At 52.4% G+C, this 24,314-nt stretch overlaps 1 protein-coding gene and 1 non-coding gene across 2 annotated transcripts in view; both read right to left on the bottom strand.

Annotated features, from left to right (window-relative positions):
• CRACR2A (calcium release activated channel regulator 2A) overlaps window positions 1-11,143 on the bottom strand; it is a 95,577-nt gene extending 84,434 nt beyond the window's left edge. Inside the window, exons 1-2 of the mRNA XM_072954460.1 lie at window positions 11,091-11,143; window positions 9,974-10,043 (exon numbers count right to left, since the gene is read on the bottom strand). Of these exons, the coding sequence (XP_072810561.1) occupies window positions 9,974-10,043; window positions 11,091-11,132 (112 nt within the window). The 5' untranslated portion in view covers window positions 11,133-11,143. The remainder of the gene's footprint in view (window positions 1-9,973; window positions 10,044-11,090) is intronic.
• TRNAK-CUU (transfer RNA lysine (anticodon CUU)) lies at window positions 8,761-8,833 on the bottom strand. The gene has a single exon. It is a non-coding gene; the product is annotated as a tRNA-Lys (tRNA).
• Window positions 11,144-24,314: the final 13,171 nt, after the last annotated feature.

Genomic DNA, 24,314 nt, shown 5'->3' with positions numbered 1-24,314 from the left:
ACATTATCTGACAAAACTCTAGTCTGCCAAGCAGACTCTCACTAAAGGACATTTTTTAAAGGGGTATTTTAGACAGGAGGAAAAGAGATTCTAGATGGAGGATCTGAGAAGAAAGAAGGAATGAAAAGCGAAGAAAATGAAAATTGATTTTCTCACTTGTTGAAGAAATGACAGCCCCTGGGAGTCAGACAGATTTATCCTCATATCCTGCTGTCATTTCTTAGGACTTGGGAAACTTAAATCGAGTTAATCTCTCAGAATCTGGAGACCCTCATCTTAAAAATTCATAAGCAAGTTTTCTGTAAAGCATACATGAACAGCCAGCTGTAAATGTTCCCAGCACAGCTTCTGTATCTAGAAGGTATGAAACAAATGTGAATCTCTTATCTCTTCAAAAAGGAATAAACAAACAAGTAAATAAGATGTGGTTAGCAACAGGGGTTCCTCCCTCTGCTTCAGGGATGAGAGAGAATTCCAGTTCTTTTTCACATCATGTGAGTCTGCACAGCAGAGCTGACGTGTAGAGCTTTCTTTATCATCCTTTCAGTAGCAAGCTTACAATATTTCCAACCCAATACTGACGATTTCTTTATTTTAGAAATACTGCATGCGTACACATAAGCCCCAGGGACATATCCTGGATTCCAGTTTAACTCACAGTTTTAAAATAATTTGTGTTCTCAGCTTAATGAGATCATAAAATACATGTTGGTCCATCCTTGGGGCAAAATGGCCTGCCCTGCCCACATGCTTCCCAGGGCTCTGCCACTAACCAGGAGGTAACAGCACACAAGTGGACCCACTGAGAACTCTGATGAGAAAGGATATGTGGTCCCCAGTGTTCACAGCAGCACTATGTACAGCAGCCAAGACATGGACGCAACCTAAGTGTCCATCCAGATGACTGGATAAAGAAGATGTGGTGTGTATATACAAAGGAATACTACACAGCCATAAAAAAGAATGAAATAATTCCATTTGCAGCAACATGGATGGACCTGGAGATTGTCATTCTAAGTAAAGTAAGCCAGAAAGAGAATGAAAAATACCATATGATATCACTTATATGTAGAATCTTAAAAAAAAAGACACAAATGGACTTATTTACAAAACAGAAACAGACTCACAGACATAGGGAACAAACTTATGGTTACCAGGCGGGAAGGGGGTGGGAAGGGATAAATAGAGTGTTCGAGATTTGCAGATACTAACTGCTGTATACAAAACAGGTAAACAACAAGGCCCTACTGTATGGCACAGGGAACTATATTCAGCATTTTGCAGTAACCTATAATGAAAAAGAATATAAAAAGGAATATATGTGTGTATGTGGATGTCAGAACCATGATGCTGGACACCAGAAATAGACACAATGTTGTAAACTGACTAGACTGCAATAGATGAGCTTCTGAACCGTTTCTGCAGCCCAGCCCCTGTGCTGACGGACACGACACCATCCCAACTCCACCCTTCACTTCACTCTCTCTTTCACATCGACAAGGAAGCCAAGCTATGGAAAAGTTAGGCTGGTCTCCTTTTGATTCTCTGCCTCATTTTCATTTGGTAACGATTTGCTGGGGGTGGGGTGAACGGGTAAACCCAGATAAACCCAGAACCAGCCTCTCTTCGAAGACATCAAGGAAACAAGCAGCACTCGTCTGGAGGTTCCAGGCATCCTTACTCTGCCATTTGTCACCTGTGTGTCTCCAGGCGAGCCACTAACCTCTCTGAATTTATTTTCCTCAACTATACATTGGAGCCAATAATGACACCACATTGTAGAGCACTTGACAACTTACTCAGTGTTTCCACGGTCATAGTTTCATTTAGTAGCACAGTCAGGGAGCGTGACGCCCAGCACGAGGCTCGCTGACTGCTGCCACGATACCAGAGCGGAGTGCGGACCGCTGTGCAGACTGCAAGGGGCTCCGGCGGCCTGAAGGGTCATCGTCGGGTCCCCGACTCACCCTGTTAAGAGCAGGGGCTCCGGCGCCCGGCGCCCGCGTCTGGATTTCTTCTGCACTGACCAGCCGCGACCTTGAGCGAGCTGCTTGGCTTCCAGGTTCCCGCTTCGACGCGCCGGGTGCGAACCACCGACCCCTCTCGGAGCTCAGGGCTTCGGACAGCGGAGGCGCCGCGTGAGCCAGCCGACCGAGGCCGCACCAAGTTAAGCTCACGAGTGTCTGCCGCACACGTCCACACTTGCTGACACCCAGCACCCTCCGCCCTCTCTTATCTGTGGTCACGCGCAGTCTCCACACCCCTGGGCAAACATTTGCAAAGGGAGGGCAGGAGTTCTGGATAACAAGACACACCAGTGTGGGCTGCTTCTTGAAGACGACCGAGCCTCAGATTCCCACTGGATTTTGGGGGGCGTGTTGTCTCCATGCTGCTTGGACGCACGCAGAGCCCAGGCTCCCTGGGGTCCAGTCAGCCCCGACCCTTCCCACCGCCAGCTGAGAGTCTGGCCTCGGCAGGCTAGAGGGTTCTGGACTATGGGGTGCTGCCCGGGCCCCCAGCCCCTAACTGGACTGTGCAGCTCACCCTGACGGTAAAAGGCACCAGGCGGGGAGGTCAGGTGTGTGCCTAGCGCGCACGAGGTCCTGGGTTCAAGCCCTAGCACCTCCATTGCATCACCGTCACCAGGCCTGGGACACGGCCACCTGGGAAAAGGTGCCTTTGGCCCTATCACCAGGCCTGAAAAGGCGTCGGACAGCAGACAGGAAAGAATTCAACAGCGGGCCTGTGGTTCAAAGGTCTCACCTGGCCTTCTCTCTGTTTTGTTCGGATACCTTTGTCCCAAGAGGGTGAGTCTCTGAGGGTGGGCCCGCCTGCCCCACCTACTGCCCCACAGCACCCGCTGCAGGGTCCTGAGCACCAGCCCCAGCCTCTTGGAGCCCGGCCCCTCCGACACACCCCACAGCCATGCAGATTCTAGAAGGCCCTACACAGACAACCACGCGCCCAGGCAGGGCCAACCGTGCTTAATTCTGTACGGCTTCTCTACCTGCAGGAAAGGGGGGTTCAGAGAGTCCAGCCTGCACCCCGGCTCCTCAGGGCTTTTAGATGGTAAACCGAGCCAGCGAAGGCCAGCGGGAGGGGGAGGTCAACCTTGGAAACATGGAAGGGGTCGAGGCGCACCCCAGGACCTGGGCAGAGCGCCGCCGTTTAATTTCCATGCAGACTGGTCGGCAGACGCTGTCCACCCGGGTGGACTGAAGGACCCTCACGGAACATTCTTCCAGGACCTCCTGCCACCACCCACCTGCTGAAGGCTGCCATCCTCGAAGGCCCAGCTCCGCTCTCGCCTACCTAGTTAAGCCTCCCCAGAGCCTGCTTCCTTCCAGAGACCGGCCTCTCCTGCTGCCCCGGCAGCCGTCACCCACGCTGTCAAAACAGCCATTACGACCTGTTCTTTCTCCCCGTGCAACGCACTGCACATAGTGGGTGCAAGTATCTGTTGATCCATTTTGCTTTTGTTTTTTGGGCTTTTTTATCTGGGGCATTAACATTCCGTAACACCACACTGATTTAGTTCCTACAGTGTCAGAACATTCGGATGTGGTATGTGGAATACCGTGATTGCTATTCAGTACAAATTAGAGCTTTTTATTCTATTTCTAATTCCAGTAAATAGGGCTCGTGTGTTTAAAAAAATGTATTTTTGGTTTGTAATGTGTGATTACATAATGGAGGCCTAGTAATTTTTTTTTCATTAACATTCATTTCACTTAGCAGTTCCTTTTTGTGTCTTTGTTTCTGATTTGAGCTGTGGTTTGAGGCATTAAAATTGCATTCTTTAAAAAGAAGTTCCATCGCAGAATTTTAACTGGCCTTCCCCATGCTCCTGTGTTTCTGCCTGGCCCATGCCTGGGGCAGCGCACCTTGTGTAGGGTCAGGGAGTCTGCCCCCATTTTACAGGTGTGTTAACAGAGCTCTCGTAGCAAGCAGAGGCCTCCATCCACCAGGTCAGCTCTATGCAGGGAGCAACAGCACAGTGAGGTGTCCGTGACAGAGGTATAGAGACCAGAAGTAGGAGTGTGAACTCTATTTAACCTCTCTGAGCCTCAGTTTCCTCATCTGTAAAATGGGGATGCAAAGTCCTAGGTTAGAAACAGTGTCTGGCAATCTATTCTGCTATTTGCAGGGGGCCCACGTGGGGGTCTGTTGGGAGCCTTGCTGCTTCTCCAGCTGATTTTGTTCTGAGAAGCATGCAACATCTGCAGACACCAAAACCCTGAGCCCCAAGAAAAGACGAACCCCCAAAATCTGAGTACAGGGGTTACTGTAGTTCATGGAGGGGGTGATGACAAGCAGTAAGAAATGTGCCGGAGAGACACGGCACAGAAGCTAAAGATGCTAGAACAGAAATAACAGCAGCTCTGTCTCGGGGCCATAATGAGGACCGAATGAGGCCCTGGAGAGGTAGGAGACAGACTCAGCGGTACCCGCGGCAGGGAATCAGCTACCTGCCCTGAGCAGACGCGGAGTCGGGTTACAGCAAGGCCCCCGGAGGGGACGGAAAAGCACAGCGGATCGTGATCAGGGGCGGGCCCGGTGACCCAAGCCCCCCGCGGCCAGTGGAGCTGTGCCTTCTCTCGCCTGGTCCAAGCTAAACTCACATTTTTATAGCATGAGTGTAATTAGCTGGAAAGCTTAATTCAGCAGTTTGGTCAATTCCATTAGTGGTTTATCTATGGTACATAATTAAGCTATTTCCAAGCAAATCTTTTTTGGCTCAAGGCTCCAGCTGAGAATTCTAACGGAAGATGGTTTGCAGGACACACACCCGAACCCAGGCCGGCTCTCGGCACCTTCCCGAGGAGGCAAGGACGGAAGGGTCCGGGCTGGCTGTGCTTGCGCTGTTCGCGACACCCCGTCGAAGTGGAGGAGGAAGACCAGAGCGTCCAGAATCAAATCCTGGCTCAGAAACGACTGTGGCCGTGGCTATGCGACACCTCTGGTGCTGCCTCCTCGTCTGGGAGGGGTGGATAGTAACCACCTCCCAGGACCACCGGGAGAAACAGGCTGGGTGCTGTGTCAAAGGCTCAGCACACAGCTCAGCCCGAAGGAGGGCAGTCTCTCAGATGCTCAGCGGCTGAAGCAGAGAATTAAAGAACCAGAAAGTCTAAGGAACAGCAGCAGAGAGATCTCCCAGGCGGAGGGGGCATCAGGCGGCAAGCCTGCTACGCGTGGGGAAGCTGAGACAGGGCGAGACGGCGGCCTCCCTGGAGCCCAGATTAATAGCAGACCCGTCAGTGGGGAAGATGAGAAAGGTCCCGCGACGGTGCTGGTGGTGATGGCTGCGCAACGCGGGGACTGTTCTCGCCGCCGCCCCGCTGTGTGCTCACAAATGGTTAAGGTGGTCCATTTTATGTTACATACATCTCCCTCCAATTAAAGAAGACCAGGTCACCAAAGCAAGCTGAAAAACAAAACAATACCCTAAAACCCAACTGTCAGCCCACGAAGACACTCAAACAAAAGTAGCGAAGAGGAGAGTCGGGCCGCCTTCCACCTGGGGGACTGTGCACCAGGCTCTGCAAGTCAAGCCCTCCGGGGCGCGGAGCTGACCCGCCCCAGAACGTCCACCTACCCCCAGCTCCCGAAGCCTCGGAAACCAAAGCCACCACAAGCCTCGGCTCCAGAGAGAGATCCAGAGGCTTGATGCAGAGCCGTTTGTCTTTCCTGGTGGTAGCTCTTCCCCAGTGGTAACTTCTGGGGACCACGTTATCTCTTCTTAAACCAGATCCCCGGAGAGCCTTGGGCGCACAGCAGGGGCTGCGTAGACAGATGGCAATTAGGTGAGAGAGTCTGTCCTGCCCTCTGGGCAATTTCAGTCCAAGACTGGCACCACGCAGGCAAGGACCAAAGGGAGAGGGAGGCCTCCCAGACGACGGGCAAAGCCACCATGACCAGCAGGGTGCGGCATGGAGCGCCACTCACCCTGAGCTCGCCTGGGGTGGACAGGCAGGTGGCTGTCTCCGCTTCACCCAGGAGGGAAGGCGCGCAGGCTGAGAGGGCGAGTCCCGCGGGCACGTGGCTGGTGAGCTGCCCCTGCACTCAGCGCTCAGGGGAGCGGGCTGGGGGTGGTTGAGGACGTGGTCCTGGGGCCAGGCTGCCTGGGTTCAACCCCCAGCTCAGCCTCTTATTAGCTGCCTGGCCGCCGGCAAGTCACTCCAGCGCGGGGGCCTTGGCCCTCACCCGCCACATGAGAATAGAGATCACAGCAGCTCTGTCTCGGGGCGTAATAAGGACCGAGTGAGCTCGCTGGAGCCAAGCTCCCAGCGTGCACTTCTGCGCACCCGGCCTCGGGGCGCAGTGGGAGGAGGGTTCCCGAAGGCCCGTGTTTGCTCAGGATGGGGCTGCAGGAAGTGCGTCTCCCTCCCCTGCCTCGGCACCAATCCAACCGTCCATACCAGTGGGCAAGGGCGTGTGATTGTGTGGATTCAGTTCCCATCCATTTCCCAGCAGAACGCGGCAAACCCCGGAGCGCAACATGGAGCCGCGGCTAAAGTAAGTACAGTGACAAGAAGCCTTTGGCCCAGGTAAGAGGAGACTTTCCTCTGTCTGCACCGGTAACTGAGCCACTGGAGCCGGCCCCTCCCTCCCCTGGGGCCGCTGGGGTTGACAAGGGAGTGAAGGAAGCCGCCGGACCAGAAATGCAGGTGCAGGTCTGGAGGCAGGCGTCCGCGCCGCTGGATCCCGGCCCGGCAGCTCCCAGCACACCCACAGCAGGTGCGCTGTCTGCCCGGCTCACCTTTCTGCTCAGCCCAGCAGGACACGGAAGAGCACGGAACCGGGGGCCTGAGCAGGGGGCTGGGATTTAGCCAACCAACCTTGCTGCCAAGCGCCCACCCTCCCGCCGTCTCTCGGGCTCAGCATTTTTCCAGCCCCAGGCAGGGCTGCTCTACTTCATGAATCAGGGGCCTTCAGTACAGGCTCAGTGGGGTCAGAGACCCTTGGAATCTGCTCCCACCTCCCTCCCTGCGTCTCCCAGAAATGCCCGGAGCACCGCCAGGGTCAGACTCGGCTGCCCCTGTGACTGCCTCCCTCGGCCACACAGGCCTGTCAAGGATGAGCCGACAAGCAGGCAGGGGGAGAAAGAGCCCGCTGACATTTGGAGAAACCGAGGCTGAGAGCCAGAGCCAACAGACCAAGGGCAGGCAATGTCTCCGGAAGGACCCGCCCCAAAGAAAAGTTCACAGCCCTCAAGCCGAGAGAGGCCCTGAATGTCACTTTGTCTCTCAGACGGTGGCCCCCGCGAGTCCACCCAGGTAGACAAGGGTTTTGGGAACCCAATCCCCGCACTGGCCTTCAAGAGGGCCTTCCTGTGTCTGATCTAGTCCATAGGTCCTGGTGACCTCGTCTACACAGGCAGAGGGGTTGCAAGGAAGAAAGAACCAGAGAGGCACTCAGCAGGCACGGAGACCGCACGGGCAGGAGCTGCAGGGCGCTTCCTCCCCGCCACCCCCGCCCAAGCGCGGATGAAGTTGTGCTAAATCGGCCGCTGAGAGCACGTGTAGGGAAGACAAGGGCCAAAAGCTCAGGAGCTCTGGCGCAGCCAAACCGCCCGGGGCAAATCCTGCCGCTACCAGTCACTGGCTGTGTGACGGTGGGCACGTTGCTTTGCCTCTCTGTCCCTCACTTAACTTTCCTATAAAATGGGGCTGATCGCAGTCCCTGCCCGACAGGGTCATAGTGAGGCTTAAACAAGCAAATCCCTGTCTGGTGCTCAATGCCTGCTGGGTGTCGTGAGGATGACGATGCCCGCGACATCCTGGCTTCGGCCCTTGTCCCAGCGTCATTACCGACACTCTCCCTTTCACTCTTAAACGTGGGCGGGTTTCACGACAAACGGTGAGACTGGCCAGCTCTGGTCTTTCTCCTTGGTCACCTCCCTGCTCCACGCTGCCCCTCTGAGCATCGGACAGCCAGGTCCCCAGAGCGTGGGTCCCAGCGGTGCTCTGCCCCTGCTGTCAGCGCACTGTTTCTCTTTCTCCCTTTTCTCTTCCTGGGCCCTGCGCCTGGGGTGGGACGCTTTCTGGCCCTCCGACCAGACGAGGCCTCACCACGCCTCCCTTCGAGGACAGGAGACTGTGTGAGACATCAAAGAAACTGCTTGCCCACTAGGTGGGTGAGTGGAAAAAATTTCCCATTTTGTGCACGGGTGGGAGCATGTGTTGTTTAAGGGGGAAAAAGAGACAAACAGTTTGGAACAGTCCGTCCAGTGCTGGGGCCTGTCTGGGAAACCCCCTCCTTGCCCGATTTTATGGGAGAGGCTGGAGGCTGCCCTCCTATAGCTGCCGCCCCCATGGCAGCCGAGAGAGTCTGGAGCCCACGGGTCTGCACCTGCGTTGCCACACGCTAACCACCGGGGAAGGACCGTGGATTCTGAAGCCTCAGTTTCCCCATCTGTAGAACAGGGCACACTTGTTCCCAGATCACCCAGATGCTATGACACTGTAAGAGGCCTGGCCCCATTCTTAGGATCCTGAAACTGCACCTGTGGAAGTCCACAGTATTCTGCAAACCCATCTCCACGGCCAGGCTCACATCGTTTAAAAAAAAAATGTGTATGTATTTATTTATTTATAATTTTTAAAAATAAATTCTTTAAAAATTATTTTGGGGGTAATTAGGTTTATTGATTGATTTATTATTATTTATTTTTTATAAATTTTCATTATCGGAGTTTTTGGTATTTTCTTAAAGAGCAAAGAACTGTTTTAATCCAGACAGATGATTAAAAGAAACTTGCGCCCAACGTGGGGCTCGAACCCACGACCCTGAGATTAAGAGTCTCATGCTCTACCAACTGAGCTAGCCGGGCAGGCTTGTTACTGTTCATTTTTAATGGAGGATTGAACCCAGGACCTTGTGGATGCTAAGCACGTGCCCCACCACTGAGCCACACCCCCTCCCCAGCCCTTTCCGCAGGGAACCAAGGAGGGAACCAAGGCCTGGGACAGCAGGACAACCCAACTATTTCTCCCCCGAGGAGTCACGGCAAACCCCCGAGTCCCCAGTGCCTGGACACAGAACTCACGCTTGTTGTGTGTGGCTGGGACCTCAGCGCCTGACTTGCTAGATCCCTGGGGAATCCCCCGCCAGCCGCCCCCCGCCAGCCGCCCCCCAGCTCCCCAGACACCTGTGGGCTCAGCAAATTCACAACAGGACGCCTGGAGGCAGGGGGTGCAGAACCATGGCCGCCGCAGCCCCGTCCCAGTGCTGGACCGTCACAGGCCCTCCCATCTCCCATCAGCACCAAACCTGACCCTGTTCCAAACATGGGGTGCCCTGTCAGGAACCAGAACCCCAGGCCCCCTCGCCACGGTCTCCTCTGCCCAGGCCTCTGACATTTCTTCAGCTACTAGGTTGGACCTATTTCAGCTTTCTCTGGGTTCATGCCCTGCCCTCAGCTTATTTGCTGTGTGACCTTGGACAAGTTCTTGACTTCTCTGATTCTCAGTTTCCTCCTCTACAAAATGGAGACAGTAGTAATAACCTCTTCATAAGGTTGTGGGGAGGATGACGTGGGCTCCTGGGTGAAAAGGCCCTCCCACGGGCCCTGGCCTGTGACAGGCTGTTTCTCCCAGGGACCTCAGACCCTTCTCAGGACCATCCAAATATGCCCAGGGCCGGTAAACAAGTGCCCATTCCGTATCCTGACCCTCCGGGCCCTCCACCATCTGGTCCCAACCATCATTCCTCACCACACCGCCCACTGCGTTGTCCTAGACACAGCCACCTCCCTGACTCTCCTCAGGAGCCCCTCCCCACAAGTGTGCAGCTCCAGCCTCCTCCTCAAGGCCGGCCTCAGTGCCACCTCCAGGGGGCATCTGGCCGTCTCTGCCCAGAAGTGACCTCCCTCCTCCAAACTCGCCTGAGACTCAGGGCACTCATGCCTCTTTACAGTCCAGACTGAGACACCGGGGGACCTCGGAGGACAGGCGTGAGCCCTCTCACTCACCATCCAGAGATGTGCCCAGAGCAGCTCTCACGGGGAAGCACCACCCAACGCGGCCGTGCGTGTTAATTTCCTGAAAAAGGACACGAACCCCGGACCCTTGAATTAAAATTCCAGTTCTCTGCAGAATACGCTGCTCTAGTTTCATAGCCCTGCACCCACAGCCTTAATAAAATGTTCCTCCACACATGCTGGTTTCTTCCGGAGACGGGAATGCACGGCCTTGTGAGTTAGGCTCTTCTCAGAGACTCGGATCGCTGCCGGGGACTCCCACCCCGGGGCCCCTCCTGCCCTCCGGAGCCACGCCGAGCTACTTCCCCGGGGATTCCTGGAATCCTCCTCAGAGCCAAACGCAGGGCAAGTTCCCAACAATGTGTGTACGTGGACAGACGTGGCATCAGAGGGCTCTCCCACAGCTGGACTGTACACACACACACACACACACACACACACACACACACGTGCGCGCACGTGCGCGCGCGCACAGGTGAACACACCTAGGTCAGAGTCAGCAAGGCCGGCTGAGTCACGCGGCCAGAACACAGCTCAAGCGGGGCCAGGGAGGAAGTGTCGCCCCATTTCCTGACCTTCCTTTGCTTAGGGAGGTTCTCTTTCTGTCTCTTTCTATTTCTGACTCTGTCTCTCCCAGTTCTTTGTTCCTGCTGCTGTCCTGGCTCCGTGGCATGGGCTCCAGGGAGCACCGACCTCCAGATGAGGAGTTCTGGTTTCCAGACCTGCCATCCTGGGCAAGTCATGTCACCACTCTGAACCTCAGTTTCCTCATCGGTAAAATAAAGAGTCTGGGTCTGGCAGCAGGGCCACTGAGGTCCCTTCGGATCTCAGCCCCAGGACTTCTGGGCCTCCTCCAGTCCCTGCAGGATTCTGAGCTCATGGGGCAACGTGCAAGCCAGGCTTGGGGACAGCAGGGGAGCCCAGCTGCTCCCCTGAGGCCCCCACCCCACAGGTGGCCTCCCAGGAACTCCATGTGCTGCACACACTTGCAGGCACGGCAGGGACAGCAGGCAGGAAGCGCTGCCCCCACCAGGCTGCTGGGCAGAGGAGCGGGAGCGCCCACGGCACCTTCCTCTCAGCTCCCTCCTCCTTCCTCCCCAGAACCCACCTTGCAGCCTTCGGTTTCTGCCTCTCCGCTGGCGCACAGCATGAGGCGCCGCCGGCCCGGGGCGATCAGCCCAACCCTCTGCTCGCCGACTTGCGCGGTTGGACGGCCCCAGCAGCAGACGTGGAAGCCGCGCGTCCAGAGCCGCCGCCCCCTGGGCGCCCTCCAGGATCTGCGCGCGCCGCTGTCCTGGGAACTGGGGGCGGGGTGGAGACCTCAGGCTGCCCTGCAGGAGAGCCTGGGTGGTGAGGGCGGGGCTGCTGGCGCCTTAGCCTGCCTGGCTGCTAGGGCTTCCTGGACCCTTGCGTTCCCGAGTCCCTGGGGTCTCTTGCCCCAATGCCAGGACTTTTCCAGGAAGTTCTTTGAAGGAGGACATCAGCCCCAGGCCTTGCTGGCCCACTGGAGAGAGAGATGGAGGTCTCCCTGGAAACGCCAGGCATCGCGGCCCCCTCCAGCGGGTATCTCTGGGGATTTCGTCCTTCTTTAAAGCTCTTTTTCCTTTCCCTTCCGTACGTTCTACTGTGGCCACGAGTGTCTGTGTAATAAAAAGCATCCAATACATATTTATTAACAAAGCAGTAAACAAATCTTCAAAGGCCTTCAGAGGCAGACAGGCTGGAGGTTAACTCTGAGCCCAGCACATAGGACCCTCCACACGCACTCCCTGGACACAAGTTAACTTTCTGGCCTCACACGGCTTCTCCCCCAAACACACATGCATCCCGGCTCTGAGCACAGGGGCTGTTACCACACATCAGCTGCCGGGAGCTCTTGCTTCACCTGGAATGCCTTTCTGCATTCTTCTCTGCCTGCGAAATCCTAACGTATCCTTCCCCAGGCCCCCACCACAGAGCTCCCAGCCCGGTCTTGGTCTCGGAAAACACTGCTGGTTTATGATTAAAATCCCCCTTTCTCTCCCCGGCTTTGGCACCTCGCCCCCTCCACACCAAGCCCTGTTCCGGAGGGACAGAAATCAACCCTTATGGAAAAGCTGTCATAAATGGCGATGTGGTGGGCTTGCTTCTCCGTGAAGCCCAAGTGCCACTGGTCTACAGCCTCCCTCCACCCCAGCCTGCATCCCAGCAGCAGGGCTGCACCAGAGCCACCCACCCAGGGGTTCAGAAGGCTGTCAGCTGCCCCCACTCCCTCACCCTGTCTGTGCACTGGCTTCTGCATCGTCCCTGTTCTGGGGTGTGCTTGCTTGTGTCAGCCCCAAGGTCAGGGTGGGCTGTATCCAGCTCTGAGTCTTTGTGCTGCTCCAGCACACACGTCTGAGGACTGGCCTTCTCCCAGGCCCCTGTGAAAAAAGGAGTACCTTTTAAATCAGCAACTGAGGTTTGGCAGGGATCTCGGAGATCATCTGATGCAAAGCTTACCCACACCCATTTTACAGAGGAGAAAACTGAGGCCACGGAGATAGCGGGGCATCAGAGGTACTTAACATCATTGTCACTGTTGTTAAAGGAGGGTATCAATACTGTTGCCTTGTGGGTTTAGGTTGTCTTTCTCTTTCTAAAGCAATTCCACCTGTTGACACTTGTTCATCCCTCCTGGTCCCAGGAGATATTAAGAGATGAGTGATGAAGTGCATGTCTGGAGCCTGGAGACCTGGGTTTGGACCTCGCTGCTCCAACCTGTCAGCCGAGACCTTGCCAAGCTACCCAGCTTTCCTCCACTAGTAACACGTGGGTAGTCACGGTTCCCGCATTGCGGGGCTGCTCTAAGGATCTAAACAAACGTGCGTCTTCAAAGGGCTGAGAACAGTAGCTGGCACAGGAAAAATGCCAAGGGCCTCTGCTCTGACCAGCATTTGTGTTATCGCTCACTGTATTATCTTGCGGGTGGAGTCACTGCGTTGGAAAGGCTGAGCCTCACCTGCGGAATTGCTGCTTCTCGGGGCTAGTTTTCTCGCCCAGCCCTTGCACTCTTTGGCACTGACATCGTTCTGCTCCCTGTCCAATCCCCTCGCGAGACGGGACCGCATGCTGCACGCCTGGGATCTAATGACACCTACATCGTGGGGCAGAAAGCCACCGTCCTGCCTGTCTCGGAACACCTGGACGTTCCACGGTGCTAACCCTAACCACACCTTCTGGGCTTTCCGGTGATGGCTTTGATTTGCCTGGGCCTCTCCACGGAGCACCACGCCTTGTGTCTCCCTCGGAATCACAGAGTCGCTGCCCGGAGGCGCGGAAAGCTCCGTGTGAGCACCGCGTGTGCCTCTGACTCAGCCCACGGCGGACACACCGAGGCGGCAGAGAGGATCCTCCTCGAGTGTGGATGCAGGTCGCGGGCGCAGGCATCACTGATTGGCCCCAGGCTGGGCGGCCGCCTGGAGCGCAGGAGGGAGGAGGAGCTCCGATTTCTCCTTCCCCAGGGTCCTTGGCTCCTAATCCGGGGCTTCTAGGGAAACCAAACCCACTCCTTCAAAGAGTGTTTACTGAGCAACTAGGGAGTGATGAAAGAACCCAGGGCGGGGCCGGCTCCGGGCAGGTGCAGCGCCCCGTGCTTGGTTTAAAGCTCTGCCGTCACCGTCTTGAAACTCTTAATCGTTTTTGAACGAGGGGCCCTGCTGTTCTCTTTGTGGCTGGCCTCCAGGTGGGCACAGCTGGTTGGCTGCACGGACCTCGGCCTTCCCTGGAGCTCTCAGTCCTGCAGGATTCAGCCAGAGACGACAGCGGAGCCTGGGGTCCAGGGCAGGGGCTGGCTAGGGCGCGGCCACCCAGCTGCTTGCCACGGCGCCTGCTGGGAGAAGGGCCTTCGCTCTGCACCAAGGCCTGGAGCCCTAGACAGCTCCTGCGAACCCCGCCCCAGAGGCCACTGCGAGGTCTTGGCAGCACCAGAAACGTGTGTCCTTGGAGCCCTCGGCCCTCCTCGTGTCCCCAGCCCCACCTCACCTTTCCCCCCGACTCCCATAGCCCCTGGTTCCCTCCAGGCCCAGACCCAGCCAACTTCAGGAAGAGAGCAAGTCACCCACGCTGAAAAGCTAGCGGCAGATGGCAGTCCACGGGACCTTCATCCGGAGGGCACTTGCGCCTTCTCAGGGCTCCTCCTGTACCCCCGGCCCGCCTGCCTGACAGGGAACAGGTGTCTGATCCACGGCAGTTGAGGATGGAAGTAAAGGCCTGTGATGAAGGTAATTCCAAGCTGACTGGCCCAAGGAAAGGGGATTTTTGCTGTCTTGCTGGGTCCTGTTGTGTTTTGGAGGGGTGCTGGGAGCCTCAGTGCTAGAGTTTGGGGGTGAGTGGGGAGCGGGGGAGCGGGGAGGGGGTGGCTGCTCCAGGGAGGCTGGCAGTGCCGGGGAGGGAAGATGGAGAGAAACACAGAGGAGGCTCAAGGATGCACAGACTGGGGTCAAGTCTCTGCGGGAGAGAGAAGGGAGGGGAGTGAGGGGGTGGTCAGAGGCCATGGTTCAAGAAGAGGCAGGAGGGCCTGGGTCAGGATGGGGAGGCCCCTCAGTCTCCACCTGAGCCCCTGGGTCTCAGAAGTGGGGCGGAAGTGGGGGATGAGGGAGGGTGGGGAGCCGGGTGCAGGAGGAGAGGGGGTGGAGCTCCGGGGCGGTGGGTCCTGCTTTCCCTGTGATGCAGGAAACTGGGTGATGGCTGGAGAGGTGGGGAGATGGGCTGGGGGTGGCATTTAGACCCAGGTGCTGCGAGCTGCTGCCTCCTCTGGGGGTAGGGGGAGCAGTAAGCGGGCCTGCAGGGCCCAGCAACATTCCGGGGAGCTGTGCTCGCCTCTTCCCGAGTCCCCGCTCAGCCTCATGCCTTCCTCCCAGAGGTCCTGTTTTCTCGCCCACGTGCTGCCCTTGCCCAGCCCTGGAGGCCTGTTCCTCCTGCGTGGTCCCCTCAGGGGAACAGCAGAGACACTCCCTGCCCCAGTACAGGAATTCCCCGTGCTTCCTTCTTCCTTGTTATGAATGGCTACAGTTACAGAGTTTCCAGCAGGTGGAAGCCGACAGAACAAACAGACCGCTCAGTATTGACTCTCCCAGGCGCCACGCACAACGGCACACCTGTCCCGCCTCCCGGAGCCTCACCAGCCACGGCCGCACCACACAGCTGCCAGGGTCAGAGGGTTAGGGGGCTGGAGCTCTCACTGAGGAGCAGACGCCAGAGGAGATGGCCCTGTGGCCACACCTTCATCTTTCTCCCCCCTGAACTTGCTGGGCTTGGGTGGGAAGGTGGCAGTTTCTGTCTGAGTGCAGGGGCCAGTTCAGGTTACTGCTGGTCTTAAAAAATAAGGCTAGAACGTAGGAAAATACACGCTCCCGGAGGGTGTTTATGAAAGCCACGTGCTTCCTCTTTACAAACCCGGAGTCCTTCGGAGCAGGACGGGTAAGACCTGACATGCTTGTGAGCCACGCCTTCACACTCTCTCTCCAGCAGCAAGGATGGACCTTGTCAATCAGATGATGTCATGGTACGGAGCCGAAAAGCGGTACAGCCACCATTAGTCCCACAAGCCTAGGTGACATAACTGTGGTCCAGGGCGACTTGGCCAAAGGCGTGGGGACGCGACTCTTCCTGGCCTCCCCTGCAGGGCCGGGTCCCGTCCCCAGCCGGCGAACGCAGCCTCCGAGAGGCAGAGGACCTGGGGCCGAGGCCTTGTGTGGGACGCGCTGTTCTGTCAGGACCCTCCGAACCCTGCGTTTACAGAGCAGGGCGGGAAAGTGCACTGTATGATCCAGGGTGTCCCCGAAAGGGCACAGTAGGGACTGTCTCATTACTTCCGCCAAAAAAAAATTTAGACTGTGCAACGAATCATAAATTGCCCCAAAAGTACAGGAAAACAGAGGGAGAATCAGCTCTTGTGAGAGTGACGAAGTCAGTGTTTTCCATCTGCCGTTCTACTACATGCAGAACATCTGAGGAAGGGAGACGCAAATCCTTCGTCCTCATCACTCTGCTTCCTCGGGCGTGGACGCACAGACACAGAATGCTGCGAAGGCTGTAAATCAGCAAAGGAGAAACGCAGGGGCTTAAGTAAGGCAGAGGCTGCGAGAAGCCAGGGAAGGCTTTCAGGCCCAGAGTCTGGTGGACCCCGCTGGATCCCAGGAGCAGTGAGGACGAAGAAAAGCTGCTGCCCAGCTGCACGGTGGGACGGCTCGGGATGATCCAGGTCTCCCGCCTTCCAGAGCTTATCAGGAACATCGCCATTTGGGGGAGGAGTTTTGTTTTGATGTGGGAAGAAAAAAAAATGTTTGATTGTTCTAAGCTGGTGCTCTCAACCAAGCTGCGACTGTAGACATCAAAGGTTATACCACATGAAAAAAAAATAGTGATTAAATAGATAAACCTAACAGTAGTTAAATAAATAAACCATATTAAAAATAGTAATTAAATAAGCCGAGTTACATTAATAAACCACGTTTTTTAAATAATAATAAACATTAAATAAATAAGCCTCCCCCCACCAAAAAAACAGTTAAACCAGCCGACAATGTGGAATTTCAGACGGTGAAAGTTAAATGACCTATTTTCAGAACAGACAGCCAGGTCCTGAGCCATCAGAAAACAAAACAAAACAACATCAACAAGCTGCTTAGAATTATTTCAGGAAAAACCAAACAGAGGCTCTAAATTAGCTGGCAAATATCAGAATTAGAGTAAGAGTTGGCTGCTAATTCACGAGGTTACGAGTCCTCTCAAGTCCCGTAGGACTTCCCCCAGGACACCTTTGGCCCCCACGGCCACCGTTCCTGCTCTGTCACCTTAGCTGAGGTGACGTCATCTCTTTCTGGACCATCCCCTTGACCTTCTACTTTTAGTCCCTCGTGCATCCAGTGCTCCCTGCACAGGACGGCCAGATGATGCCATGCAAAGCCCAGTCCAGACATGCCCCTTCTCTGCACACACACACACACGCACACACACAAAAACCCAAAAGCTTTCCATGAACATGTCTTCTGGGTTTTCTGAATAAAATCCAAGTTCCCTAGGCTGGCCTCCAAAGCCCTCAACAGCCTCTGAGCTTGCTTCTTGCTTCTCGCTTGCAGACAGGCTGCGAAGCCCCCCTCGTCTGTGCTCCAGCAGCATCATCGTGCTAAATCTTTCCACCCGAAGGGCCCTCCCTGTCGTCTGTAGCCCAAGTCCGGGACCAGACCCGGCTCTCGCAGCGCCCGCCGCAGTCTCACAGCCGGGAGCAGCACCCTCGCCCCCCAGCTCCCGACTGCATCTCCCAGAGACATGGTCACGCTGCCACCTTGCATCCAGTTTGTTTGTGGAGTCGGTGCTGCAGAGGGGAAGGGGAGAGAGCTGTGGATACGACCTGACTGCAGCTTTTGGCAAGCCAGGACGTTTCTCTGACCCTCAGTTTCCTCATCTGTGACACGTCGTTATGGCAGGACCCACCTGATGAGGTTGTCGTGGGAAATAAATGAGACGGTTCACAGAGAGGGCTCTTAGTACGGTGCCTGGTGCTAAGTCAGGGTGGCGGGGTTAGGATGGAAAAAGGCAAGAGAGGGGCGGGGAGAAGGAAGGCGGGGAGCGGGGTCGGGAGAGAAGAGAAGGGACGGAAAGGGAGGAAAGAAGAGAGAAAAGAAATCAATTGCCTCCTTTTCTACTGGAGTCAACGGACTTGCCTCTTCTTAGACGGAGCATACACACCACCTTCCTTGCCATAAACATGACAGCACGATTATGAAGGGCGAAATCAATCATTTTAGGTGCACCATGTACCTTTATTAGCTGAATTCTGTTAGTGACTTAACATTTTCAAAAAGGAAAAAATGGTAGCGACCGCCTTGTACAACCTCATTGCTCTTCTGCTCTGGAAGCTGCAAAGAGCCAGAGCCGGGAACCGACAGAGTCCAGGCAGGAAGCCTTTCAGCCCAGAGCGCTTACCTCCCGGTACATCACTCTCCCGGCTTGGGAAAGACGCAGTAAAACCCCTCATGCTCAGAGGGTCCCCTCCAGCATGAGGACGTAAAGAGGTTGATAAACCATGTCTCCAAAAAAAGCAATAGAAAGCGTGGTCAGAACTGTCAAAAACAACCATTTTGCACTCGGGAAACTGACTGAAGACATGCAACAAACAGGAATGTTTGTTCAGGAAAACAGCTGGGTTTGTGTCCTTGCCGGGAGCTGTTCCCATCCCCCGCAGCGCTGTTGTTTGATGGTTCAACCAGGGCAGGTTGTAAAAACCAGCGGTGTTTTGTCACTGCCAAGAGTGGTCTCTCTTTATTTGGAGAGGTATCAATTTAATGGTGATCTCAGAAAACAAGTGGACCGAGGGGCCCAGCAATGCTGCCAGCTTGACGTGGGTGAGCAGTGAACCGGTGACCACCTGGAAATTTAACAGGAAATTGAGGGCAGTGAGGCAGCCGTGGGGAAATGGATAAACTCCCCACACTTGATGGGTTGACAGAGGTGGCCTGTGAGCACTGCACAGGCAGGAGCAGCCTCGCCGCCCACACAGCCCCGGCCAGCGGAGCCTGCCCGCACGTGCAGTGGAGAGGCAGGCGCTTGATGGATAGTAGGAGCCTTGGAAGACTTGGAAAAAAAAAGCTATACATTCGAATGGGCTCCCCAGCTCACTCGCAGATTCATGAGCAGAGTGGGGAGGGTTACTGGCTCAGGGTATTGGAGCCCACCCTCCGACCAGTCTTTGGCTGAACCCTGATCTAAGCAGACACAGGGATGACTACAGAAAACTAAACTTATGAATAAAACACAAGAAAACAAAGCAGCAGAGGCATTCATAGATGCCCACCGCGGAGACATCACAGATTTAGTCCAAGCAAGTTAGTAAGCGAACACACACACCAAAGAGCAACACCACTCAGGAGACAATGAGAAGACACAGTTACTAAATATATGAAGTAAAATGTCCAGTTTTCAACAAAGAAATTACAAGACAGGCAAAGCAACAAGAAAATGGGACCATATTCAGGAAAAAAAAAAGTGGTTAATAGAAACTGTTTCTGTGTGTCCCTAAGCTGTTCGGTTTAGCAGACGAAATCTTTAAAGCAGCGGTTATAAATATGTCTCAGTAACTGAAACTGTGCCCCAAATTTAAGGAAAGTATGATAACAGTGATTCAATGAATTTTAAACATCTCAGCAAAGATAGCAATTACACAAATGAATCAATTCTGAAACAATGGAGGCCACACAGGGATGGAATGGCATATTCTGATGCTGAACAGTATCTGTCAACCAAGAATCCTGCATCCAGCAAAACCATCCTTCACAAGTGAGAGCAAAGTAAAGGTCTCCCCAGATAACCGCAGACTGAGACGACATCTCACTAGCAGCCACGCCTTATGAGGAATCCTACAGGAAGTCGCTGAGGCTGACAGAAGGGCACACCAGGTGACAGTCAAGTCCACGGCAAGAAATGAGGAGACCCAGAAATGATAAACACAAAGACTCAATCAATATATTTTCTCATTTCTTCTCCTAATTTCTTCTTTTTTCATTTTCACCATATTTTTATTCATGGTAACATGTTTAAATTTATTAATACGTCAATGTTTTCTTTTTTATTGAAGTAGAGTCAGTTTACAATGCAGTGCTAATTTCTGGCATACAGCATAGTGATTCAGTTATACAGACAGAGATACATATTCCTTTTCATGTTCTTTTTCATTACAGGGTATTGCAAGGTATTGAATGTAGTTGCCTGTGCTACTAAGTTCTTTAAAAGAACTTGTATAAAGCAAAAGTTATAACACTGTACATTACTGGGTAGAAATAGATATGATAATAATAGAACAAAGGAGGGGAGAGGAAAAGAAAATATTTTGGAACAAAGTTCCTAGAATTAATCTCATGTTATTCTAAATCAGATTAGGGTAAGTTGAGATGCATATTGTAAGACTACAGCAGCCACTAAGAAAGTAACTATAAACATAGCAAAGCAAGAGCGAGAGAGGAATTTAAATGATGCACCGAACATACTGATTTAATACAAAAGAAGGAAGGGAGGGAGGGAGGAAGAGAGGAATTTAAAAAGACTTGAGGAAAATAGAAAACAAATACAAAGAGAGGAGATGGAAATGCAGCCATATCAGTAATTACACTAAACGTAAATGGGCTGTGACATTGTGCTTTATGATAAGAAATATATATTTGGTCTTTGTCCAGTTTCTGACTAACAGCTCCCCAAACCCTGGGAATTTCCTAAGTGATAAGAGCAATGAGGGCATCTTTTGTTGTAATATTTAGTTTCTTATCCTCAGTTCCTGAGTTAAGAGCCATAAAGGTGGAATGGGTATCTTATCATTCATAACAAGACCCTTTCAACCACAACTGAGTTTGTTAATGAGATGACTTTTGGAACTCCCCCGAAGATGAGGGGTGGGGTGCTGGTTGCCAGGGGAACTGATCTTGAAAGGAGAGTTGGCACTTTCAGCCCCACCCCCTGATTTCTGGGGAAGGGAGAGGGGCTGAAGTTTGAGCCAATTGCAGCGGCCCATGATTTAATCAGCCGTGCCTGTGTGCCGGGGCCTCTGTAAAAACCCAAAAGGATGGGTTTGGAGATCTTCCAGGCTGGTGAATCAGAACACTTCCATGTGCCATCGTGCTGGGCCCAAAACTCTGCCAGGACAGAAGCTCCTCTGCTTGGGAGCTTGCCCTGTGTGTCTCTTTATCTGCCTATTGATTAGTATCTTTGACAGCCTTGGTTCTCCTAAGTTCTGTGAGTCGCAAACCAGAGCTGGGGGTCACGGGAGCCTCCAGTTTATAGCTGGTAGGTGAGAAGCACAGGAAGCCACTGGGACTCGCGGCGGCATCTGACGTGGGCAGTGTTGTGGGACTGGGCCCTCACCCTGTGCGGTCTGATGCCGCTTCCAGGTCAGTGGGGTCAGAACTCAGCTGAACTGTAGGACGCCCAGCTGGGTTGCGGCATTGCTTGAGGCGGTGGGGAAAAAACCCACACATGGAACGAGGTACAGAATTGTAACTCAACACTCCATGTAAAAGGCACAGATGATCAGACTGAATAAAAAAGAGCAAGACCAAACCACCTGCTGCCTGCAAGGGAAGTGGCTTAGAGTCAAAGCAACAATGAGATTAAAAGCAAAAGAATAGAGGAATTCCAGTTTCAGGTATGACATATAGAGAGCTTGGAATTCATCACTTCTGTACTTGTGACAAGATAAAAGCTGAAAAAACTGAAAATAAATGAATTTCTTAGACCATCAGAAAGCGGATGTTGCCAGCAAAGCACCACCCTGAAATCTGGGAGACAGATGAAAACGGAGACTCAAAGCCTCAATCAGCTCACTTGGAGAAGAAACCACCGTGGCCACAAAAGGGTAGGGGCACTTAAATGATCATTTTGATGACTTGCTGGAGGCTGAGTGTGGATTGCTGGAGAGTGAGAATCTCCCTGAGGTGCAGCTTTGGGGAAACCCACATACACACTTGTATGGGTTTTACTTCAGGAACGCACCAGATTCTCCAGGTGAGAACCCGACAGCAGCTCCCTCATGTTTCAGGCAGAGCGTGGGGAAGTGACCACGTTTATATGTGCTCAGAGCCTTCTCCATCACAAAGTTCTGCTCTCCAAGGAACCAGCTTTACCAGAGCCTTATCCATCGGGGAGAAGGGCAATTAGCCAACTCCTGTTCCCTGTAGCCTTCTTGCCTCATCTGAAGGAAGATAAAATAAAAAAGACAAAGAAAAAGTTCTGAATGGCACATCAGCCCAAGACCCAGGCACAGGAAAATACCGAGATTTAATCATAAGATTATACAGAATGCTCCCCGTCCCTGACACCTTCCCACCACATCCACAGGGCTCCAGGATCATAACAGCAGATTTCAAGCAAAAGAGCTGAAGCACAAGGACCCTACAGCTACCATCAACATTAAACACAGCCCAGCGTTTAGCCAGATTAACACCAAACCTCAGAAAAGGCCTATCTGCCTCAGTCCGTACTACCTAGTACACTATGTCTGCTTTTGTGGAAAGGCAGGAAAAAACAGTTTGAAATGACAAAAACAGTATCAGAACTGGACTGAGAGATGTCATAGATTTTGGAATTATGAGGCAGCAAACTAAAAATAATGGAGTACATGTTAAGGGCTTCAGTGAAAAAGTAGACACCAGGCAAGAATGGATAGATAACGTGAGCAGAGAGAGAGAAATTCTAAGAAAGAATCAAAAGGAGTGCTAGAAGTCAAACCCACTGCAGCATGAAGAAGGAGTGCCTTTGATGGGCTCGTGGGTCCACTGGACACAGCTGAGGAAGGAATCCACGAGACTACACAGCTGTCAATAGAAGCTTTCCAAGCTGAAATGCAAAGGGGGGAAAAATGAAAAAGACAAAACAGACTATCCAAAAATTGTGGGATGATTACAAGCAGTGTGGCATCTGTGTGTTGGGAATAATAGAAGAAGAAGAAAGAAGGAAAGGAGAAGAAAAAATTTGAGTAATAATGGCCGAGAATTTTCCAAAATTAATGGTAGACACCAAACTACAGGAACTCAGAGGATACCGAGCAGGATAAACACCGAAGAGTTTATACCTTGGCATCTTGGATTTCAGCTGCAGAAAACCAAAGGCAAAGGAAGTCTTGAAAGAAGCGAGGGGAAGGGAGGGCCACCTTGCTTACAGGGGAACAAGGATAAACGTTTTATTGGACTTCTCATCGGAAACCGTGCAAGTAAGGTTGCTTTCTTCCAAATTTTAAATTTTGAAAGAAAACAACCACCAGTCTAGAATTCTATATCCAGCAAAATTTTCCTTCAGTAGTGAAGGGAAGATAAAGACTTTCTTACAAAAATACCTGGAGAGCATTTATCACCAGTATGCCTGCCCTGCAAGCTATATTTTAAAAGAAGCTCCTTAGGAAGAAGGAAAATGATATAGGTCAGAAGCGTGGATCTATACACTCAAAGGAAGAGCACCAGAGAAGGAGTAAGTGACGCGAAAGAACATATTTTACTTTTCTTATTAATTGTTTAGAGTAATTCTTATTTGTTTAGAGTAATAATACTAATGTTTTGGGTGATTGTACCATATAGGTAAGTGAATGACAGCAGTACTGTAAGGGACAGGAGGGGAAAATGAGAATTATAAATATAGACATACTTGAACGTGGACTTACATTACTTGTGAACATATATTCCTAACTCCGGGCTAAACAATATTTTAAAAAGAAGCACAACTGATGTCCAGAGAGGAGAAAAATAGGATCTTAAAAGATTCTCAATAAAAACCAGGGAAGAAAGAAAAAGAGGGGAAGATAAAAAAGAAACAAAGAACAAGGGCAAGAAATGGGACAGTTATTAATGCAGCAGACATTAACCCACTGATATAAAAATCACTTAAAATATGAATGTTGAATGCAAAGACCAAGGGTAGCCAAGACAATACTGTAGAAGAGGAGGAGAAAAGTTGGAGGATTTGCAGGACATGATTTTACAAAATTTACCAGAAAGCTTCAGTGAGCAAGGCAGTGTAGTATTGGCACCATGATGGGCGTACAGGTTATTGGAACAGAACTGAGAGTCCAGAAATAAAACTTTACTTTTATGGTCCACTGATTTCCAACTCGAGTGACAAGACAATTCAATGGAGACATGATGATGGGAAAAGGGAGATCCATTAACCTAGTTTTTTCTTTCACATCACACATAAAATTTAACTCAACATGGATCATAGTCCTAAGTGTAAGAACTAAAACTAGAAAACTTTTAGAAGAAAACAGGAGAAAGATCTTTGCAAACTCTGGTGAAAGTCTTTACAGCTCCAAAAGAGAGCCAATAAAAAAAAAATGAAGAAATTGCACTTTATTAAAACTAAAAATCTTTGTGCTTTAAGAAACAACCTTAACAAATGAAAAAGACCAGCCATGGACTGGGATAAAGTACTTGCAAAAAGTGTATTTAGTAAAGGACTTGTATCCAGAATGTAAAGGGAACGTTCACCCTTCAATAAGAAGACAAACAAGCAGATTAAAAAATGGATAAAAGACCTGAATAAACTTTTCAGCAGAGAAGACATATGAAGAGCGAATAAGCACACGGAAAGGGGCTCAGTGTCTCTAGCCATTAGGAAATGCAGGTTAAAACAGTCGGCCCCACCACCCACTCCCAGGCGCTGTGTTTGAAAGGACAGCACGGGTGAAGGTACAGAGAAGCGGGAACCCTCACACGTTCCTGGCAGGAACGAAGATGGTACCTCTACTTTGAAAGGCTGGTTGTTTCTTTAAGTTAAACATAAAGTTACCCCAAACCCACAAATTCTAAGGAATCTATCCAAGAAGAATGAAGACACT

This window comes from Vicugna pacos, chromosome 34, assembly GCF_048564905.1.
Source record: "Vicugna pacos chromosome 34, VicPac4, whole genome shotgun sequence".
NCBI lineage: Eukaryota > Metazoa > Chordata > Mammalia > Artiodactyla > Camelidae > Vicugna > Vicugna pacos.
This window is presented reverse-complemented; position numbering and strand designations above follow the sequence as displayed.